An 18977-nucleotide genomic window follows, 5' to 3' on the forward strand; every position below is an offset into this window, starting at 1 on the left:
CCCGTTCCCTTATTGAACCACATTTATTAAAAATGACTAAGACTGTACATAAAAATCCAAGATCTCTAAAAAGCCTATAGGAGCTGTGGTATCAGGTTTTAGTTTCTTCACATTACCAAGTTAGGGAGAGGGGATGGCACAAGAAGAGGATGAAATAGAAGTTTTCCTTAAACATGGTTCAAGTTAGTACAGAGTAGCTGAATACATTCTTAACTATCTAAGAAGTAAACAGAATATTCCCAAATATCATGGGGATGATGAAACTCTCCCCTTGCCCCTGCAGATGTTAAGTGATTTGCAAATTCTTTACAAAGCCAAAGCACCAGTTTTACATTATCCCAGACATCTATGTAGACTATTTGTACAATATATACCACATTATTCTACAGTGTATCTAAACACACAACTGTACACTTTTAAATTCTCTTTTATTTTTTTTGGTGACTCCTTCCCTTGCTCTCTCCGGAGTCCTACTGGCCACCCCAGCACACAGCAGAGGCCTAGCAAGTCTCAAGTGAGGCAATCCTGGACTAGGACAAACATGGCTTGTTCCAAAAGCCGGGGGGGTTAAGGAATCAAAGTCAGGTGAAACCATCACTTTCACAAAAGCTTTTCTTGACTCCTGGGCCTAATATCTTTTGCCCCTGGCAGAATGTAACAGCAAAACGTCTCCTGCTGAAACTGAAGGCCCAGCCCTCTTTCAGAAGCAAAACACCTTAACACTCGGCTTCTATTTGCTTAAGAATTTACAAATAGAAATGAGAATCAAAGGTTTTAACTAATTTCATAGCACTGGGCACTCAATGTTCACAGCCTGCTTCTTTGAATGGTTAGTGTCTCTCCAATAAATAAATACAGAACCTTGGATACCCTTTGAATTTTAAAATACCTTAAAGTCTTCCATTAATCTTATTTTTTTAAAATGCTAGGTTTGTTTCAGTTACCTGCAGCAATCAAAAAGCTTTGGCACCTTCTTTTAGAGAATTGCACAAAACAGGATGCATCAAGGTGGAAGGCAAACATCTTTTTGGCAACCTAGGCAAAGAAGACAACAACAAACGCCACCAAGTCCATCTGCAAAGAGTTAGCTAATTTTTGAGGTTAAAATAACTCTTTAGGGTGTTGTGTAAAAAGCATAATACCCTCCCATGCCTTTTGAGGTGTCTTTACTATATTCTTCAGCATTAATGTCCTCACACTTTATGGAGGGTGAATTTTCATTACTGGAGTTGCTAGGAGACAGCCGCCTTCGCTTACAAGCACTGGTGTATACTCCTGAATCATTGGAATCTAGAGATTTGATGGAAGGGGGTGTCTCTATCCAAGAAGGGCCAATTTCCTCTTTCACTTTCTCCTTGGAGAGCTGATCTTCAGAGAACACAGTGGGGCTTGTTCTGGAGGTCCATGGTAGTCCAGCTGCCATCTTCCTCTGGTAAGAACCTCGACCTCCCCACCCTGCCATTGCAGGAAAGGTTGGGTCGGGGTAATACCCCAGGGCATGGGATGTCTGAAGGGGCAAGGATTTAATGCCATATGGGAGCAATGTGCTAGAAGTATATTCAGATTCATAGGAACCGATGTCTAGTTTGTTGGTCCCAGGTTGTTGGACAGGAGTGACAAGCCACCGCTGGGGAGGGTTGGCCACCTCTTCGCTCTGTTGGGGTGAAAGGAGGCCGTTGGTCTGTGGCACGGTTCTCTCGCCATTATAATAGCGGGCTTGAGGTAAAGTGTTGACAAAGGGCTCCGGGAAGAAGGACTGAACGCCGTACCGACCTCCAGGGACAATCTGATGGGATCTAGGAGAATCCGTGGGAGATGGAGTTAACCTGTCATTTTCTGAAGCGGTGTACATGCTACAATATAAAGAGAAACACTTAAAAAAAAAAAAAAAAAAACCCTAATGTTGTCCCCAAACAAACCACCTCCCAGAAACGAAAAAGGCTTGTGTTGGTTATCTGTACTGAAAGTTCTGGTCTGTTGAGCTAAAAGGACAGAGGCAGGAGATGCAGTGGTCCATTTACCTGGATGCTTGGCTTACTGGGAAAAATTTCCCACCATGTAAGAAAAAGTTCCCCCTAGGCATCAAGTATTTAAACTATAGAAAATCTACCTTTACTAGTCCTAGAACATGAAAAACTCAGATCAAACCTTCTTTGTCAATGTGATGGAAAAAACACTGGCTGTGGTGGTAGAAAACTCAGATTTTAAAAACAGCAGGGCCTTGCTCTTTCATGTCGTGAAATTACATTCTCTTAGTTTCAGTTTTTTCTTATGTTAAAAAAAAGTGGGGCTGGGAGACAGTAATAATATCTGCTCTTAGGAGGATGAAAAAGTGGATCAAACGAAAAGGAAGGTATATATAAATGCAGATTGTTAAAATTTCAAGTCTTCACTCAAATGCTAAAAAAAAACTTTTCATTTTTAAGTCCTTAACATTTCTTCAGAAATTAACACAACCCTTCTGAGAAAATTCTAAAGCAACATTAGTAAAGGAAAAAAATTGGAAAAATAAAAATACGTAAAAATCCCAAAGGTCAAAGCTCTTCCTAAAGTATATTCTCAGCAAAGTGCCTGTTGATGTATGTCCTGTTCAGAGATGATCATGCAAGTGTGAATAAAAGCTGTACTTACGAATCATAGTTGTCTCTGAAGCCTTTTGCAAAGGGGTTATGATCAATCTTTAGTTGAGTAATCTAGATAGGGGAGAAAGACAGTCATTGAGTGCTTTATCATGCTGGACCTTCGCTTTAGAGATTCTTGAGATGTTTGGGACACTCACATCGGTGTTTTGGTAGGCAGTCACTGCAATAAATTGCGTTTCTGAGAAGGTAAAGGTCTGGGTCTTTGAGGGCTCATTCAAGTCCTCTACACCGTCCTCTGTAACTTCAACAATATGCAGTCGGGGTTGGTATTTGTGTAAGGACTGTAAGACTATCATCTGGAAAGAGTACAGAAAAAAAGTTGCTAAATCTAAAAAATCTCTTAGTGGTTCAACAGAATTAGATTTTGACAAATGATGTATTTTGGCATGGGACTTCTAAACGCCTCGCACTAACAGCTTTGTTTATTGCAACTTTAAAGGTTTCATTATTACCCCCCCACTTTTTTTTTTTTTTTGAAATTTAAAACATAGCTGGGTATGTGGTTTTGATAGATATGCTTTCCTCTTGGTTTCCTAAACTCCCAAAATACTTCAGTATTTCTGTTCTTAATAGTCAACTCACTGTTATTGAATCCAATAAGAAAGTGAAGATGAGAAAGGTCAAAAGAACAAAAAAGTTTAGAAATGGGCGAGCAAACAGGTCACAAATGCAAATATTATAAATACAGTGAAAAGAGTAGGGACTCTTATTAGAAAAAAGATTTATAGTCAGAGCCAGAAGATACCCCCTCCTGCTCTGTCACTCTACCTGGGTGTTGTTGTTATTTGCGCCTTTGTTATTGGTGAGTTTTAATTTCCCAAATGATATCTCCTGTCTCATCCAGTGGGAACCAGTATTAGGAGACTCTGGGTGAACATACATTTTGTTGCCTAAGAGAAAATGAAACAAAACACAAAACCCAAGCATATAGGGCTGTTTACAAATGGGGAAAGGGGAGGGATGTCTCTTAGCTATGGGCAAGATATAAGAGCTAGACTTACAGCTGGTCTCCCAGCAAAAGTTGCTTAAAGAGGCCAGTGGAGACCAGCAGGACTACATCGATATCCCTCCCAGGCCCCTGTCCTTCCAGTCTTCCTTGCACTAGGGACTCGCCTGAATGGCATTTCAGAATTTAGAAACGGAGCTAACAGGAGATGACTCTTGAAGGTCAATTTGGGACCTTCTAAAGCTGTAAGGGCAATATCCAGTGGAAGAGAGTTGGACATTTATGGGTGAACAAAACTTTGGCTGGGCTTTCTCAAGTGAACATTAGAATCCCAGGAGCCCTTCCCACCTGGAGAGCTTATGACTACTAGTTTCTTAAACGTAGGGATTGGGAGGTGGGGTGATGTCTTAGTTAAAGGTTCTAAATATCTATATGTTGGCAGACAAGAAATCTGAGTTAGCAAATTCTCCTCTCCGTCAAACAATCAACACAAAGAAACTCATACTAACACCTCTAGGCCTCAGAATGGAAGGAAAAAAAAAGTGCTACATTTAAATGTGAGTTGTCTGAGTCGAGGGTTCCGATTTCTTCCCACCCGTTCCTCCCGGGACCGAGTCTCTTCTCTGCTCACCCTGCATGTTATTGTCTGCTTTGCCGCAGGTCACCCATTTGCCCCCTTGGAATCGCCAGTGGTTGGGGTCCGCCAGCACCACCTCTACAAACACATTGTAGTGGGCGGTGGGATTGAGTCCGTTTATGTTGAAGCTCAGGAAAGGAAACATGCGCCTGTGCAAGGGAAAAGAACCAGAAAAAATCGATTTAAATTGGGATGTCCTAGAACGGGCCCAGACCCCGGCAGGTTCCCCAGACACCTGGGATAGGGTCGGAGCACATTTAAAAGTTTGCAATGAACAGAAGGCGGGTAGATCAAGTGGTCTGAAACTATGTAAAATATTTTTGAGTTGGCAACTCTTGGAACCTTTCTCTCTTTTCAAAAAAAAAAAAAAAAAAAAAAAAAAACTTGTTCCAACATTAGTATATCCCAAATTCGCGTGCTTCTGAACGCTCATATTCTCGGCTCTTTCAGACGCTCATTAAAATTTTTCTCCTAGAATGTTAAAAACTACTAATTTTTAAATGCACCATTTTAAAAAGTACCAGAGAACAACATTAGGTTATTCTTGTTAAAAATATATATTAAACTTTAGGCTAAAAGTCCCCTTTGAGTGCCCCTCTCTCAGCACCCACCCCTCCCTTTCCCCAGAAGTAGCCAGTGTTAGCAGTTGGATGTATAGCAGAACTTTCTCGCGCACCGAACCCGAGCCAGGTCTGGCTCCAGGGCAGGTCTAACCATCTACTCGGACCAAGCTTCCGAGGCCGGCGCTCTAGCCCTCACGCCCACCTCCTGGAGACGCCCCGTGGAGACCCTGGCGCCTAAAACTGCGGGAGCCCATCTACTGCGCTCAGGTGGCCAGCTCTTGAGCCTTCCCTACCTACGTGGCTCCTTGCCTGCCTGCAGGCATGCACCAGCATACCGCCGAGCAGGAGGATCTAACGAATCCAGCTTGTGTACATGCCCTAATTTCCATTTCCGCCTCCTCCAGGTCTGTTCAGGTGAGGATGATGGGAGGGAAAAGCGGCGTACAGCCGTAACATCGGCACCCTGCAAGAGCCGCCGGTGCACTGACAGAGAGGGACACCGCATTGGAGATGCTGTGTCTACGGAGATTTATTGCGCGCGGTGAAACACTCTAAGCACCGCGCGGAACGACTGGGGTTAGCTCCCTCATCCCGGACCTTCCCCAGGACCACACGTTTATTTATCCCCGAACCCAGGGGCCCCTCCACGCTGCGCTCACCTGCCCTGTTTCGTAATGATCATCTCAGTTTGGTGGCGGTGGAATTTGAGCCACAGAGGCCGGTTGCACAGGTAGACGTGGGCACGGAAGTTAGAACCTGGAACCCCCAGGCCCCCCAGTCCTCCGCAAGATCCCGCTGCTGCGGCTCCAGGGTACGGCCCGTAGAGCGGAGCCCCCTGGCTGTACTGATAGGTGCCCGGGCCGCTGCCCCCGCCACTGCTACCGCCCGCGCCACTGCCCGCGCCGGCTCCTGGGCCGAACTGCGCCCTCCCGGGTGGGCACACAGCTGCGGGGAAGCCGCCGGGGGGCAGCATGGAGCCATAGGGGTAGCGCGCCCCGTTAGGAGCTGGGTACACAGGTCCGTGGGGCGCCCCAGCCGCTGCCTGGTACGGGAAGAGTGAGCAGGGCGCAGCCAGCTCCGACCCCTGAGGCCCGGGGGACTGGAGGTAGTAGCGCTCGGAGCTCAGGCTGTCCATGGAGTAGCGCGCAGTGGCCGCAGCCGCGGCGGCGGCTGCGGCGGCAGCGGCTGCAGCGGCAGAAGGCAGCTCCTCCTCCCCGCAGGGAGAGCCCTTGCGGCCGTCCGGGGGCCCTGGCTTGGCCACTGCCGCAGCGCTGGCAAATGCGTCCCCGGCGTCGGTGTCACTAAGCATGGCCGCGGGGGCCCCCGCGCTGGCTGCTGCGGGCTCCCCGCTCACCGCCTCGCAGGAGAGACTGCCGGAAAACTTCTTGGACGCTTTGTCTAAGTCCAACTTCTGAGGAGAGGGGGCTGCGCCGGGGAGGTGGCCGGCGCTCCCGCCGCTGCCGCCCCGCGCACTCTCCAGCGGGTAGAAGTGCGCGCCAGGCAGGTTCACTGAGCTCACCAAGAGCTGCTCCCCTAACTGCATGCTTTGCAAAGCGCAGACGGCAGCTGGCTGCTTCCTCTTCTCCCGTGGCCTTATTATAAAGGCAGGATGGGGGAGCCAGCGCCCTCTTCCGAGGGGAAGGTCACTTCCCCTTCCTCCCGCGCCGGGGCTACCCACCTGCCGACTCGTGGGCCGCTACTGCGCGCCTGGCGCGCCCTGAATCCAGCGTCCTTTCCGGAAGGAAAGCGCCGTGAGTTGGAAAGCAGGAGGTGGAAACTAACCCAGAAGCCCTCTCCTTTTCCTTCCTCGTACCTCTTGCTCCTCAGAACCCCCACCCTCCTCCCAGACTCACACGCTGGAAGAAGGGGACTTAGATCTTTGTCCCCATCCACCCACCAGCCCGCGCCTTTCTGCCCTTTTTCGATTGCCAAAGCATCGGTCAAGTTGACCACTTGGAAACTTATGGGCTGTCACTAGCTGCTTTATATATTTGCGGCCAGGGAGGGGCTTCGCGGCCTCGCAGCCCGGAGACCCTCCTATTGGCTGATGGAGGTGACACTAATTCAATTAGGCATTTACTAATTGGATCAAGTCACCTGCTACTTTCTTTTCCTTTAGCCTGATTTTGGTGTTTTTTTTTTTTTTTTTTTTTTTTTGATACTGCCTCCCGCTGTGAGAATCAATCCTGGTGTCTGTAATTTCGCCGGAATTTAGGGGGACAAGTTTTGGGGTCTCCGTAGCAGTATCCATCCTTGGCGCATTAGTCATCTCAGCCCTCTGCTGGAGGAATGAGATGGCTGGAGCAGATTTTAGAGACCAGAGAAAGCCTCTTCAAGCTGATTGCTTGCAGGGAAGCGCCCGTCCCGGAGGCTGGGGAAACTGGGGCGAGTTGGAGACAGGCCCAAGGAAGTCTCTTTACTCATCGGAAGCTGTAACTTCAACGCACACCTTCCTCTTGTCGAAGGCGGAATCCCTGGCCTTCAACGCACAGGAGCCACTTTTTGTTTGTTCCCATCCTTTTATCCAGTGGGAAAGGTTTGTAGAGAGGAAACTCGCGCTAAGCTTTTGGGATTCCGGGGACGGCCAGAGCACATTGCCATCCTCGAGGACCTAAGCCCTCAGCTTCTAAATCAGAAGCTTGGATAAAGTAGGGTACTGGGGACAGGACAAGAATGAAACTAAGCGAGCTAACACCCACTTGATACTCACGCCAACACACCTGCTTTCGGGGAGACAATCACTTTTATTCCCCACAACTTAAAACCCACGCTGCTCAGTTTTCCTGATCCCAGATTCCGTCCCTTCACCACCATCTTCAGTTAGGCCTGACACCAAGAAACAAAGGTTCCCTAGCAGCCCCGCTGTTAGGATTCCCTGAGCCTCTACTCTGCGGCTAATACAGAAGGTAGAATAATTAGTGAAATAATCAGTTTGATATTGAATTAAACTCCAGCTGCTTGTTTCTTCGCTGCGTTTCCTCAGATAGAGTCAAGAGCGGGGCCGTCATATTTTATTGTTTCATTAATACAGAAGCGGGGGGCACGTTTCGTTGCGGATAAGGAGAAGCCTGAATATTCGCTGTTAATAAGCAATTACAGACGCCGCCAGTAATCGCTCCGGGAGCACATTTTCCGGCTGAGATGTCGGGACTCTGCTTCCCCAACCGAAGGCGATCACACGGGAAACTCTTCGCCCACAACAGATGAGGTGGCCAAAGGATTGCTGAGCGCGCACACACAAGTGTAGAACAGGGCGAAGCTTTCCAACCCAGCTTTCCAACCACAGCAGCACCAACATCCGCATGTCTGGGGTCTCCGAGAACGAGGTCCTTAATGCACTTGGACTCTCCAGGGCATTTATCACAGTTTTTTTTTTTTTTTTTTTTTTAATGTGTGTGTTCGCGCGCTCGCGCGCTGGCGTGTGTGTGGTGGTGAAACCCAGGAGTGCGCGAAGATTTTCAGGGTCAAGGCACAGCCACAGGGGAGGGGGCAAGTTAAGACTAGTGGGCGGGGGCGGTGGCCTTGTAGGTCCTGGGCCAGAGTGGCCAGGAGCAGATCGCCAGAAAGCTGGTATTGAGCGCGTTCTGCTCTGCGCTTCCTGCATTTCGTCCCATCAGTATAGTTCGTGTTTGGCACGGCTGTTTTGGTCACTACACTGTCCGTGCCTTCCTCCCCTGCTATAGTGTTATTTTGACCCAAGGAAGTCTCGAACATTGATTGTTCAAATAGTATAGCGCTGTGAAGACTTCATGATTGTCAACGTGGAGATCCCGTGAGGGGTACGGGAGCTCAAGGAAAGAGAGGCGCCACGCCGCTTGGGCGGTTTTGACGACTATCTATCCCTGGGCTGGCGGGTCTTGATTACTATTCGTGGAATCCTCTACATTATCCTTGACCTGAGTTGCAAGATGTCTAAGGATGAGAAATCTCCCTAATGTGAGACCTAATCTCATGTTATTTGGAGCTAGGGTGGCCAAAGGTACATGACAGTTTTGCGCTTTCACAAAGCAAGAAACGGGCCTCAGTGTCCCTTCAAAATGCTTTTGACGCGGCCAGGGAAGCGCTTCGCGTGGCAAAGTGCCATCGCAGGCAACAGGCATCGTTCCGACCCACTCTGGCGCGAATAACGCGGGCCAGCTGTCCCCCGAGCCACATCAGAAAGGGCTGATTTTATTCCAGCCCCAGAGCAAGCTTTTGAAAGCTCATGAGTTCAGTATGAGCACCACCTAATTATTAAATATATATACGATGTGTATAATTAGAATTTGTGTTGATTCTTGGGGGCAGGAAATTTTGGTTTATATCTACCCACTTCCCCAATAAATCTATTATTTCTCCAAACTTCAACATATTTTACATATGGAGAAGCAAAGACAAATTCAAAGAGAATAAAAATTCAGTTTCTATAAAACTACTGTAGGACCCAGGATTTTTGGAACATGGAAAATATGTACATAATATTATATTACATATTGTGTTACGTTACATTTGTAAGTATATGTTACAAATTCTCTTTAAAATAATGAAAAGCACTGTTTCAGCTACAGGCCTTTTTTTCTGGCTGAAGATTTAAAAAATCTCATTTAATGGTTCCTCTGTGTTAATTAGCTAATCACATTGTTATTATTACTATTATTACATTTAGAATATACTAGTCTAGAATGCCTGGAGAGTTACAGATGAGCAAGTCTGTGATTTCCCGCTTGAAATGGGCTTTCCTTTTGCTGGCTCAATATTACTTATAGCCAGGGGAAGAGACGTAAAAAATATTTTCATGTGTCCCAGCCACACTTTAAAATCCAGGCACTCCTTTCCAGAAACAGGAATAGAAAAGAAAGCCAAAGCAGTGGCTTAAGTGAACATGTCAGGCAGCACCCTCCTTAGATTGGGTGGGCAAATAACAGAGCCTTCCAGCCTGTTTGCTGTTTGATTTCAATTACACCCCAAGCTTCATGAAATCCAAATGAGACATTTATTGAAAGGTGCCTGGTTTTATGTGGCTCAACTGACAGTGTATTGGAATACATTGAACAAAAACATCAACATTGGGGAGGAAACATGGAGACCCTTTGGAACCCCAGACCCAAATACCGGCTGGATTAACTCAAATCTTGCACCTTTCAGCCTGAGATGGAGCAAGCAGGAATCTTTAAAGGCTACCAGGAAGCCAAGGCCAAGTCTGTGTGTGAGCATATTAAAGATCTCACGCTGTATTGTTCTGAGGAATAATACCAACTTCATGCCACTGTCTTGGTCGAAGTTATTGCCAACTTGACCAGATGACCTCTTTATCTCTTTCTGCCCCTTAAAGGTAACTACTATCCATACATTGATCTTTTAAAAGCAAAACTGAAAAGCATTTGGTTGGAACAGCACTATTATACATTGAATACATTTACACACATATGGATACGTTACAGAGGTGAGTTATGGATGAGTGCAATGATATATGGCTTACCTCTCCCCATGTGCCACCCACCCCCCACAACCAAGGGGGCCCATATAAATGTCCCAATAAATACTATTATTTTCACCCCCACTAAAAACGTGTTATCAAAACACTGTCCATGTTATTCAAACACTTTGTAAATTCTGAGCAGACTTGCTGCCGGTTCTCCTTTTAACCCTAGGAAAACATTCCAACATTAACCGGTCACCAGCGCTTCGCCTGGACTCTGGGAAAACGTCAATGGGTTTTTTGTGGTGAGTTGGTCCTTTTACTATTTATCTATGGCCCTTTCTTTGTTGATGTTACATTTTATTTCACCATCTCAGGTTCACTCTTTGGCCCTTTGTTCTCTGATGGCCAGATCTGCCACCTCTGCTGTACTTTCCAAAAAGGGAGGGAGCTTTAATCACCATTAGGTTGTTCATGTTTCTTTCTCTTTTTTTTTTTTTTAAAGAAAATGTCCCATAAGATAAAACATCTTGGCAAAAACAAGCAGTGTTGATTCTGCTGACAACAGCAAGATACTCCCACCAAAAAATTCACTTTTATAAGAATTTTTAGAGTTTATATTTCACCATGACACTAAAATACACTGACTAATTGCTTTACAAAAACAAAAACAAACAAACAAACAAAACCCCAAACCAGAGCTACAAATGTGTGACGTGAAGTGTTATATTAAACCCATGGTATTTTTTTCAACAAAAATGACCAATTTAAACTATTATCTTTGCTCTAAGTCTATATATCTATATTGCTAATGCACTTTGTGGTTCACTGTTAAAATATGAGGAGGTGAAGGAATCCTGAAATGGAAGTTAATAAACACACTAATAGTTGCTTATTACAAAGATAAATTATCTTTTCCTAAAGACTGAATCAAGAATCTTCAGCAATAGCACAAAATCATGACTTACCTTTTTGATGAAAATATTTTTTAAACTGCTAATGAATTTCTGTATTTAGCTGCTGTTTTATCATCATCATCATCATCTTTTTCTTCTTCCTCATCATATATATGGGAATATATAATAATAAGAAAAGCCACATTAGGCAAAGAAGGCAAAACACTCTCAAGAAAGTGTATTTTGAGAACGTTTAGCTAATTGTTGCTACATTATATATGAAAGTTATATGGGGCTCCATCTGTCTTGCTCATTTTTCTACCCTGAAAAGCCTGGAGCACAGTAGGTGCTCATCAGTTAAATCAGAAGACTTACTAAATCTGTGTGCTAGGACAGCTAACATAGGTTAGGGACAGTGTCAGGTCTTAGCCTTTATAACCACAAGGACTGAAGTAAATTTTTTTCCTAAGAGAAAAAGAAAACAAAGATCTTTCTAAATTAATAGACCTGACATTTTCATCTTTTTCAGTCTTTAAAATATATCATTTTTAAGACCTTTTCTATCTCAAGGGTCTTACATTGTTGCACAGCTTTTGTCTGTATGTTCATGCTAAGCTTCTTCCATAGCAAAATAGAAAAAAAGAAAAGTTAGTGCTGAAATTGTAGTACAGTTGTTAAGGGAAGCAAACACCAAGTCACCAAGGAGAAATGTTTACCTGAATGTATGTTACTAACAGAGTTGACAGTCTATGAAAATTAATGTTTCAACAAAAGGCACCCCTATGATACAGGTGCAGCAAGATGTCTACACAACAGGTGGGCAGAACCCAAATCCTGTTGACCAAGGCTTCAATATGACAGGGGTAGCTGGAATCGCCCATCCAGACCCTATGTGAGAAAAGCAGGGAGAGGAAGTTTGGGTTGGGGGAATTACTCAGCAAAAATGAGTAAGCCCATAAGATAACCAAGTGAGAAACAGTGAGAGGGAAGGAGAAAGGAAGGAGAGACAACAGGTTAGAAAACCTACGCCGTCATTTCTTAAAGGTCTCCCTTTTCAGACTTCTAAGAGAAAACAGAATCTTGTATTCAGAATTCTATGTATTTGTGGCCGTAACCTTTACTATCTTTGCGAGTCTGGGCAAGCTCTTTAACTTCTGTGTGCATTTTCCCACTTGTATAAGAACAGCATAATTAATATGAAGCAATTAGAATAGTACCTGGCACCTACATAGGAAGTCTTTCCTGCTACTCGCCATTACACTTACACTGAGCTTACTTTTTACTCTTCTTACTAAGATACTGGAGCTAAATGAGGATAAATAAACCTTAGTCTTTTTCCTCCCGGGGATTCCCAGTCCGATGGGGGAGGCCAGGAGCAAACAGGCCAAAAGCAACTTGAACCAGGGGTAGGAAGCAGGAGTGAGTCAGTCAGAACCAAAGAGAGTTCCCAGTTACTCTCTAGCAGCTCTTTTTTATTTCCCCGAAAGGGGAAATCAAGTGCCCTCCCGGTGAGCTCGGCTGGAGAGGTGCACTTCAAAGCGAGGCGGCCGGGGCGCCCTAACCAGGCTGTGCCTTCCGCCCCCTCCAGGCGGCCATTAGCATTCTGTTTTTCCCAAGGCCTCCAGTATCTCCCGCCACCCGCTGGGATTTTGCCGTTCCGGCCGATTACTTGTCAAAGAAAGAAAATAGGGTATTTAGCTCAGCTTTTGTTCTCCACCTACTTGGTTAAAGGCCTGACCACGAAGGAGTTAAGTGAGTAGTCGGAAGCCTCCCGCAGGGTTCTCGCTCCAGGAGAAGGCACCCTTAACTCGACGTCCAGAAAGAGAGGCCATCTGGATCCACTCGCCGTGGGTCCCTGCGGGCCTCAGTGGCGGCATCTGCAAATGAAGGGGACAGAACAAGTGCAGAGCAAGATCTACCGCAGAGAGCGGCTGTCGAGGGAAGTCCGGAGGAGGCTCAGAAGGCCATGCCGGCCTGGGCTGCTTAATCACTCGGCAGGGGCCGGGACGGTCCCTGGAACTCCCTCCCCCACAGATTATGAAGGAGCCACAGTAAAGACGTATCCAAGGGGCAACAAAGAGCATCTAGGATCATTTTCCCACCACTTAGGGCTGACTTTTCAAGAACAGAGTTTATCTGCAAATCCACAAAGGAGGAGAATAAGAAAAGAAGCAGCAGCTGACTCTGCTCTGCTTTACTTGTATAATCTTTTAAAAGAAACAGCACCCTAAACTGTTATAACCCATTTTACAGAAGACTAAAGTGATGCTTAGAGAGGCGAAGACCCTGGCTCAGAGCACCCAGCTGAAAATGGTAGCCTGGGGATGTGAATTCGAGCGGTCTGGGCTGCGGGGCTCCTAGTGGGGGGATTAAGTACGTGTGAATGGGGGCAGGGGCGGGTCGTTGTTTTATTTGAGGGAGGGTGAGGGCAGACGTAGGCTATGGAACGGGCACCCTGTGAATCTTCGGAGGAAGCCAGCGAACAGCATTCAGTGCCCATCTACAGCCGGTGGACCGTCAGAATGAGTCTCTGGAGGAAACTAGGCTCCATGACTCCTCTGTAAATCCCAACTTTGGGGTAGAATCGGTCATCCTTGCTTGGCATAATCACAACATGGGTTGTCCATTCTCTAAGTGCTGGAGCTGGGCCAAGCCCTTGGCATACATCATCCTATTTAGGCTCTCACTCCCACCTCTTGAAGGTAGGTGCTTTCAGCATCTTCGCTTTACAGTTAAGAAAACCCAGGCTCAGAGATATAAAATAACTTGCCTGAGGTTACACAACTTGTGAACCTTAAGTCCAGGAGGACCTAGAAGATGGAGGAGGCGGTACCTTCTGCCTGGAACTCTGAAATCTTTAACAGAAAACTGATCTCCTAGCCCCGAGCTTTTACTGAGGGGCGATCCGAAGAGAGAGTCTCGGCGAAGCAACAGCCAGTTCTCTCCCTCATCTCCTTCCAGATAAATTTCCTTTTCTCCTACTCCTCGCTGGGGTTCGCGGTGCCCCTGCCTGCCGCATGAAAGCGCGCTCTAAAGCTAGGGATTGGGGACTTTAGGAGCGCTTCTCGTCTCCCCCTAGACTTTTGAAGCCTTCGAATTGCGCAAGGGTTGGGAAGCGAGAAGGTTCCTCTGGTCTCTCCCTCCTCTGAGCTGGGAACCTCGGCGGACGCCCTAATCCCGAAATACTCCTCTCTGGGATTGCGCACTTGCCAGCACAACAACCAACTCAGAGGAGTCTTTTAGGGCTCCGAGCGAGTGGCGAATGCTCCCCCCGTGATGCACTGTCGCTCCCATCCACGCCCTGGTCCGCGCAGCCCAGGAAAAAGAAAAAAAAAAAAAAAAAAAGTCCACGTAGGGGCTCAAACCCAGGCGTCGAGCGCTGCAGTCAGGGAGGGCTCTCTTACGGGCTGCGTTCCCGACGCTTATTACGCGGAGAAGGATAAGGGCGATGATTTCGCAATCCCACCCCCTCCTTTGTCCTCCTCCCCACCCCCAGCCTTTGACGGCTTAGATCTCCAAATGCAGTCGGGGTGGCACTCAGGTATTCGAGAGCCTCAGTTTATCTTATCACCGCCCCCTACAAATACACATCCATTCCAGGTTGGTTTCTGGGAAAAGATACGTGGGTAGGGGACCCCACATATTTCCTCTCACCCTCGCTCTTTGGTCCTTGACGCCGAGTCTTCTCTGTTTCTCTGTACCCTTAGGTCATCTTCCAGAGCAGAAGTGAATTTGGACACCTTGATTCTAACAACTGATAATACTTACATACATATATGAATATATCAACAATACATTATGTGTAGTATATATTATATAGCATAAAATCAATATATACTTAACGTACTTGCATGAGTTAAAAAAAAAATCCCAGCAACCCAAAATCCACCAGATTGCCAACTCTTGCACCTCCCAATTCCTCGAAGTGAAGGCAATCACTTTTAGTTTCTCCTGTATATTTCTGGGGCTATAATGTTACGTTTGCACCAGCAAGTACGTAAACACACCTGAATTTCTCTTTATCTGTCCCCCATCCATCTGCACGCTTTTATACACTCTATTCACCACCTTGCTCTTTTCACTTATAATAAATCTTTAAGTTAGTTCCTTGGAGACGTCAGAGTTTTTGCTAGCTTGGCACATCCCGGGCTCACAATTGGCGGGAAATGGCTTAAAAATTATATTGGTGCTTTGAGGCCTTTCCTTACAGCTTCGTGCGCCCACAATCTGCAGCCCTTTCCCCGGCGAGCAGCCGGCTGTCCCGCATCCCCCGGAAGCGAGCAGCGGGTGGAAAGATTTGCGCCGCAGAAGACGCAGCGCTTCCTTGCTCTGCGTGTGCGGAACCCAGCTGTGAGAGTTTCCCTTTCTCTGAGACTCCTTCATTGTTTGTCCTCTGAGACCCCAAAGCAGGTAAACAAGCACTCACACCCTGCCCTGTGATCAGAAGCTCGTGGGCCAGGGAGCGATCTGCTAGATCGTCCCAGTGCTGCCTTAGGTCAGATCAAAGCAGAGGACCTAGAGGGGACCGTCAGCCCCATTAACACCCCGCTCTGCTTGCCAGCTGCGGCCTGGATAGGGTTGGGCAGGTGTGGGCCAGGAATTGCTTGTTACCTAACGTCCAGGGAGCGACCTCATCTGAAATACTTCCTGAATTCTCCTCGGTCCCAGTGGCAACTCTTGAAGATGCTGAAGCTCCTTCTCAGAAGTCGCACTGTAAGATTCAGTTGATTCCACAATATTAGAAAACACTCGTTGACCGAGTATGTGTGTCAGACAATGCACGAGGTGCTGCGGTACAAAAGTGCATGATGTTGGATCCGGACAACATCAAGTCAGCAAATAAGAGAATATCAGAATATCAGTCAAACGGGGTAAGGCGGTGATTCTCAATCTTGGCTGCATATTAGAATAATCTGGAGAGTTCTTAAAAATCCTGATGCCCAGGTAGCACCATGGACAATTAAATCAGAATTTCTGGCGGTGAGACAAGGCATCAGGATTACTTAAAGATCCACAGGTGGTTCCAATATGCAGCAAAGTTGGAAAGTCACTGGGCTTGTGGGTTGTGGGAGGCTCTTTATGGAGAGGTGAATTTCAGCTGAGACAGCAATAGGGAGGTGGCAGTCAGGAGAAGGCGTGTAGGAACACCCTGTGACCAGCCCCGAATCTGCTGATGCTCTGGGATTGGCAGTGGGGGAAGGAAAAAGAAGACATTTGACAAGTAGAAGGAAATATATGATGCAGAGCATCTAGTCACAGTTCACTGCATCCCTGGGAAGTCTCTCAATTGCCCAATTCCATAGGGAAGCTTTAAACAACACTAAAAAATATCTAATTTTAAATGATGAAATTTTACACACATTTTAAAATTAAATAATGCATGAAAATGTATGAAAAACAGAATAATGCTAGAAAGCTTTTGACAGCAATTACATGAGGTATTACGTGAGGACATTTCAACAAATCTAAGATGCCATCCATTGATATGCATCACTGATGTGTTTACCACAAAGAAAACAAAAGCTGTGTCCTTAGACATTAGAATTTTAATTTTGTGTTTATTGAAATAATTTTTTTTAAATTGGGTCTCGTTCTGTTGCCCAAGCTGGCTTGCATGATCTTGGCTCACTGTAACCTCCACCTCTCAGGTTCAAGTGATTCTCCTGCCTCAGCCTCCTGAGTCCTGAGTAGCTGAGGTTACAGGCACACGCCACCATGCCCTGGTAATTTTTTTTTTTTTTAAATACTAGTAGTAGAGATGGAGTTTCACCATGCCAGCCAGGCTGGTCTAGAACTCCTGACCTCAGGTTATCCACCTGCTTCAGCCTCCCAAAGTGCTGGGATTACAGGTGTGAGCCACCGTGCCCGGCCAATAATTGCTTATTTAGAGAGAGTATTATTTTCGTATTTCACTCATGCTCACATAAAATGGAAAATAAAAGCTGTATTCACAAGCAGTGACAGCTATGTCAGAACTGCCACCTGATCAACAGTGATGGTAAGACACCATTGCTTGTAGAATGCATCTGATTTCTAAGAAGTTAAAAGATGTGTCATAGAATTAATGCAAGTCAGTGTTGTCCAATGAGCTCACTACTCTCAGTGCTTTACACCTTTTAGCTCATTTAGTCCTTACAATGATATGATATGAGGTAGGAACAATTATTTATTAACAACATTTATAGGTGAGAAAATTGAGACATTGAAAGCTAAGTTACTTTAACTCAAACCATTACCAAGTTGCAGAGATAGGGCATAAACCCACTGAGGGCTTAATTACAATAGGAGTCTGAGAAAATTGTCCACATGAGCCAACTGAGACTCAGAAGTGTTGAAGGGAGGGGTACAGGGTGAGAAGTGAGAGAAAGTGTTTGAGAACTCAATTAAGTGGTAGGTTGGGATCTGCTTCTCCGCTTGATCTGTTTTGTAATATTTTAGGAGCAGAAGGAATCATGTGGTAAGACAATACTATATAGCTAAGAGTGTTCTTACTCATTAAAATAAGAAAGAGATGATAAAATATACAGTTATCATCGTTTTCTTAAAAATAAAAATATACAGTTATCACCTCTTATTTTTAAGAATAAATTGTCATGATAACTGTATATTTTCAGGCCATAATTTTCAAGTAAACTTTAAAAAGTAAACCTAAAGTACAATACATACAAAAAAGTACAAGTATTCTAAATTCACAACTTGATATGTTTTACCAAACTGAGCACACTTGTATAACCAGCATCCATGTTAAGAAATCCATTATTACCCAAATCCCAGATGCCTCACATTCTTCCTTCTGCTCACCGCTTCCCATGAGGTAACCATCATTTTGACTTTTGTAACCATTGATTAGTTGTATATAAATGGAATCTTATACTGTGTTCTTCTTTGTGCCTGGCTTCATTCATTCAACATGTGTTTGGGATTCACTCATGTTGTACTGCATACATGCATTTGTTCCGTCTCCTTGCTGTGTCATATTTCATTGCATAAATATATAATTTTTCCGTTCTGCTGTTGAAGACATTTGTGTTGTTTCTAGTTTTTGGGTTATTATGCATAGGGCTGATATGAACATTCTTGTACATGTCCTTTGGTGAATATCTGTATCTTCTTTCTGTCAGGCCTGTACTCACAGGAGTGGGATTGCTGGGACAGAGGTCAGACTATAATTTTTAAGAACATTTGAAGATGGTACCTTATACTCTCAATATTTAATTGTAGTAATGTTAGGGAGTATTAAGGGAAGGGATATCAAGTTAAAGAAAGCAGGAAAAATGAAAAGGAGAAAGATAGAAGCTATGCTGTAGCATACACTTAATTGTCTGTATTCTTCTGTTCAACACTAAATACTTATAAATACACTTCCCCTACAAATTGTTGAGCACCCAGAGAGAAGCATGTTGGCAAAGCAGACAAGGATTAGGGAATATTTAGAATGCAGAGGAAGCCCCTTGCTTACATTTCATCTTCTAAAGTTATGACTTTAAAGCAATTTCCTAGGTTGAACATTTCTAGTATGTGAGGGTAGAGTTACTGATATCAGCACATTTTCAAGTCTAGATTTTCCACTGATTTTTAAAGTAAAAATATATTATATACAAATACATGCTAAAATATATAGAAATAAATATATTACTACACAAAAATATTATATATATTATATATATAATATATCTATTTCTATACAAAATATATAATCAGGGAAAAACTTTCCCACCTGATGTTATAATGTTATATGATCTTTATAAAAAAAAAAAGCAATTGAGAACCAGCAAAAACAAGGACAACAAAACACAATCTATAATCCAATCCCTTAGTGATAACCACTCTGAACAGTGGTGGTTATAGGGCACCAATGGGTGCCTACCTAGTGTCTCCCTCATTGCATTTGTTTT

The 18977-nt window shown here is 45.0% G+C and overlaps 1 protein-coding gene across 2 annotated transcripts; it reads right to left on the reverse strand.

The window, feature by feature from the left end:
• Positions 1–4: 4 nt before the first annotated feature.
• On the reverse strand, positions 5–6744 carry EOMES (eomesodermin). 2 transcript variants are annotated; one of them, XM_033212859.1, is made up of 6 exons: positions 5448–6744; positions 4220–4374; positions 3411–3532; positions 2780–2938; positions 2632–2693; positions 5–1796 (listed from the first exon to the last, which is right to left on the reverse strand). In XM_033212859.1, exons 1-6 carry the CDS (start codon positions 6329–6331, stop codon positions 1115–1117), a joined length of 2064 nt encoding a protein of 687 aa, XP_033068750.1. In that variant the 5' UTR covers positions 6332–6744; the 3' UTR covers positions 5–1114. The 2 variants fall into 2 exon arrangements, with proteins under 2 accessions (XP_033068750.1, XP_033068749.1); XM_033212858.1 differs by having other exon boundaries at positions 5–1853.
• Positions 6745–18977: the final 12233 nt, after the last annotated feature.

The sequence above is a fragment of the Trachypithecus francoisi genome, unplaced genomic scaffold (assembly GCF_009764315.1).
Source record: "Trachypithecus francoisi isolate TF-2019V2 unplaced genomic scaffold, Tfra_2.0 Lachesis_group0, whole genome shotgun sequence".
Lineage (NCBI taxonomy): Eukaryota > Metazoa > Chordata > Mammalia > Primates > Cercopithecidae > Trachypithecus > Trachypithecus francoisi.

Bases quoted from the DNA above. Each gene is read 5' to 3' on its own strand.
- EOMES (XM_033212858.1), bottom strand. From the start codon at position 6,331: ATGCAGTTAGGGGAGCAGCTCTTGGTGAGCTCAGTGAACCTGCCTGGC. The intron at 4,375-5,447 runs GTGAGCGCAGCG...TCCCTTGCACAG, and splicing joins ATCATTACGAAACAGGGCAG to GCGCATGTTTCCTTTCCTGA. The intron at 2,694-2,779 runs GTGAGTGTCCCA...TCCCCTATCTAG, and splicing joins CTGCCTACCAAAACACCGAT to ATTACTCAACTAAAGATTGA.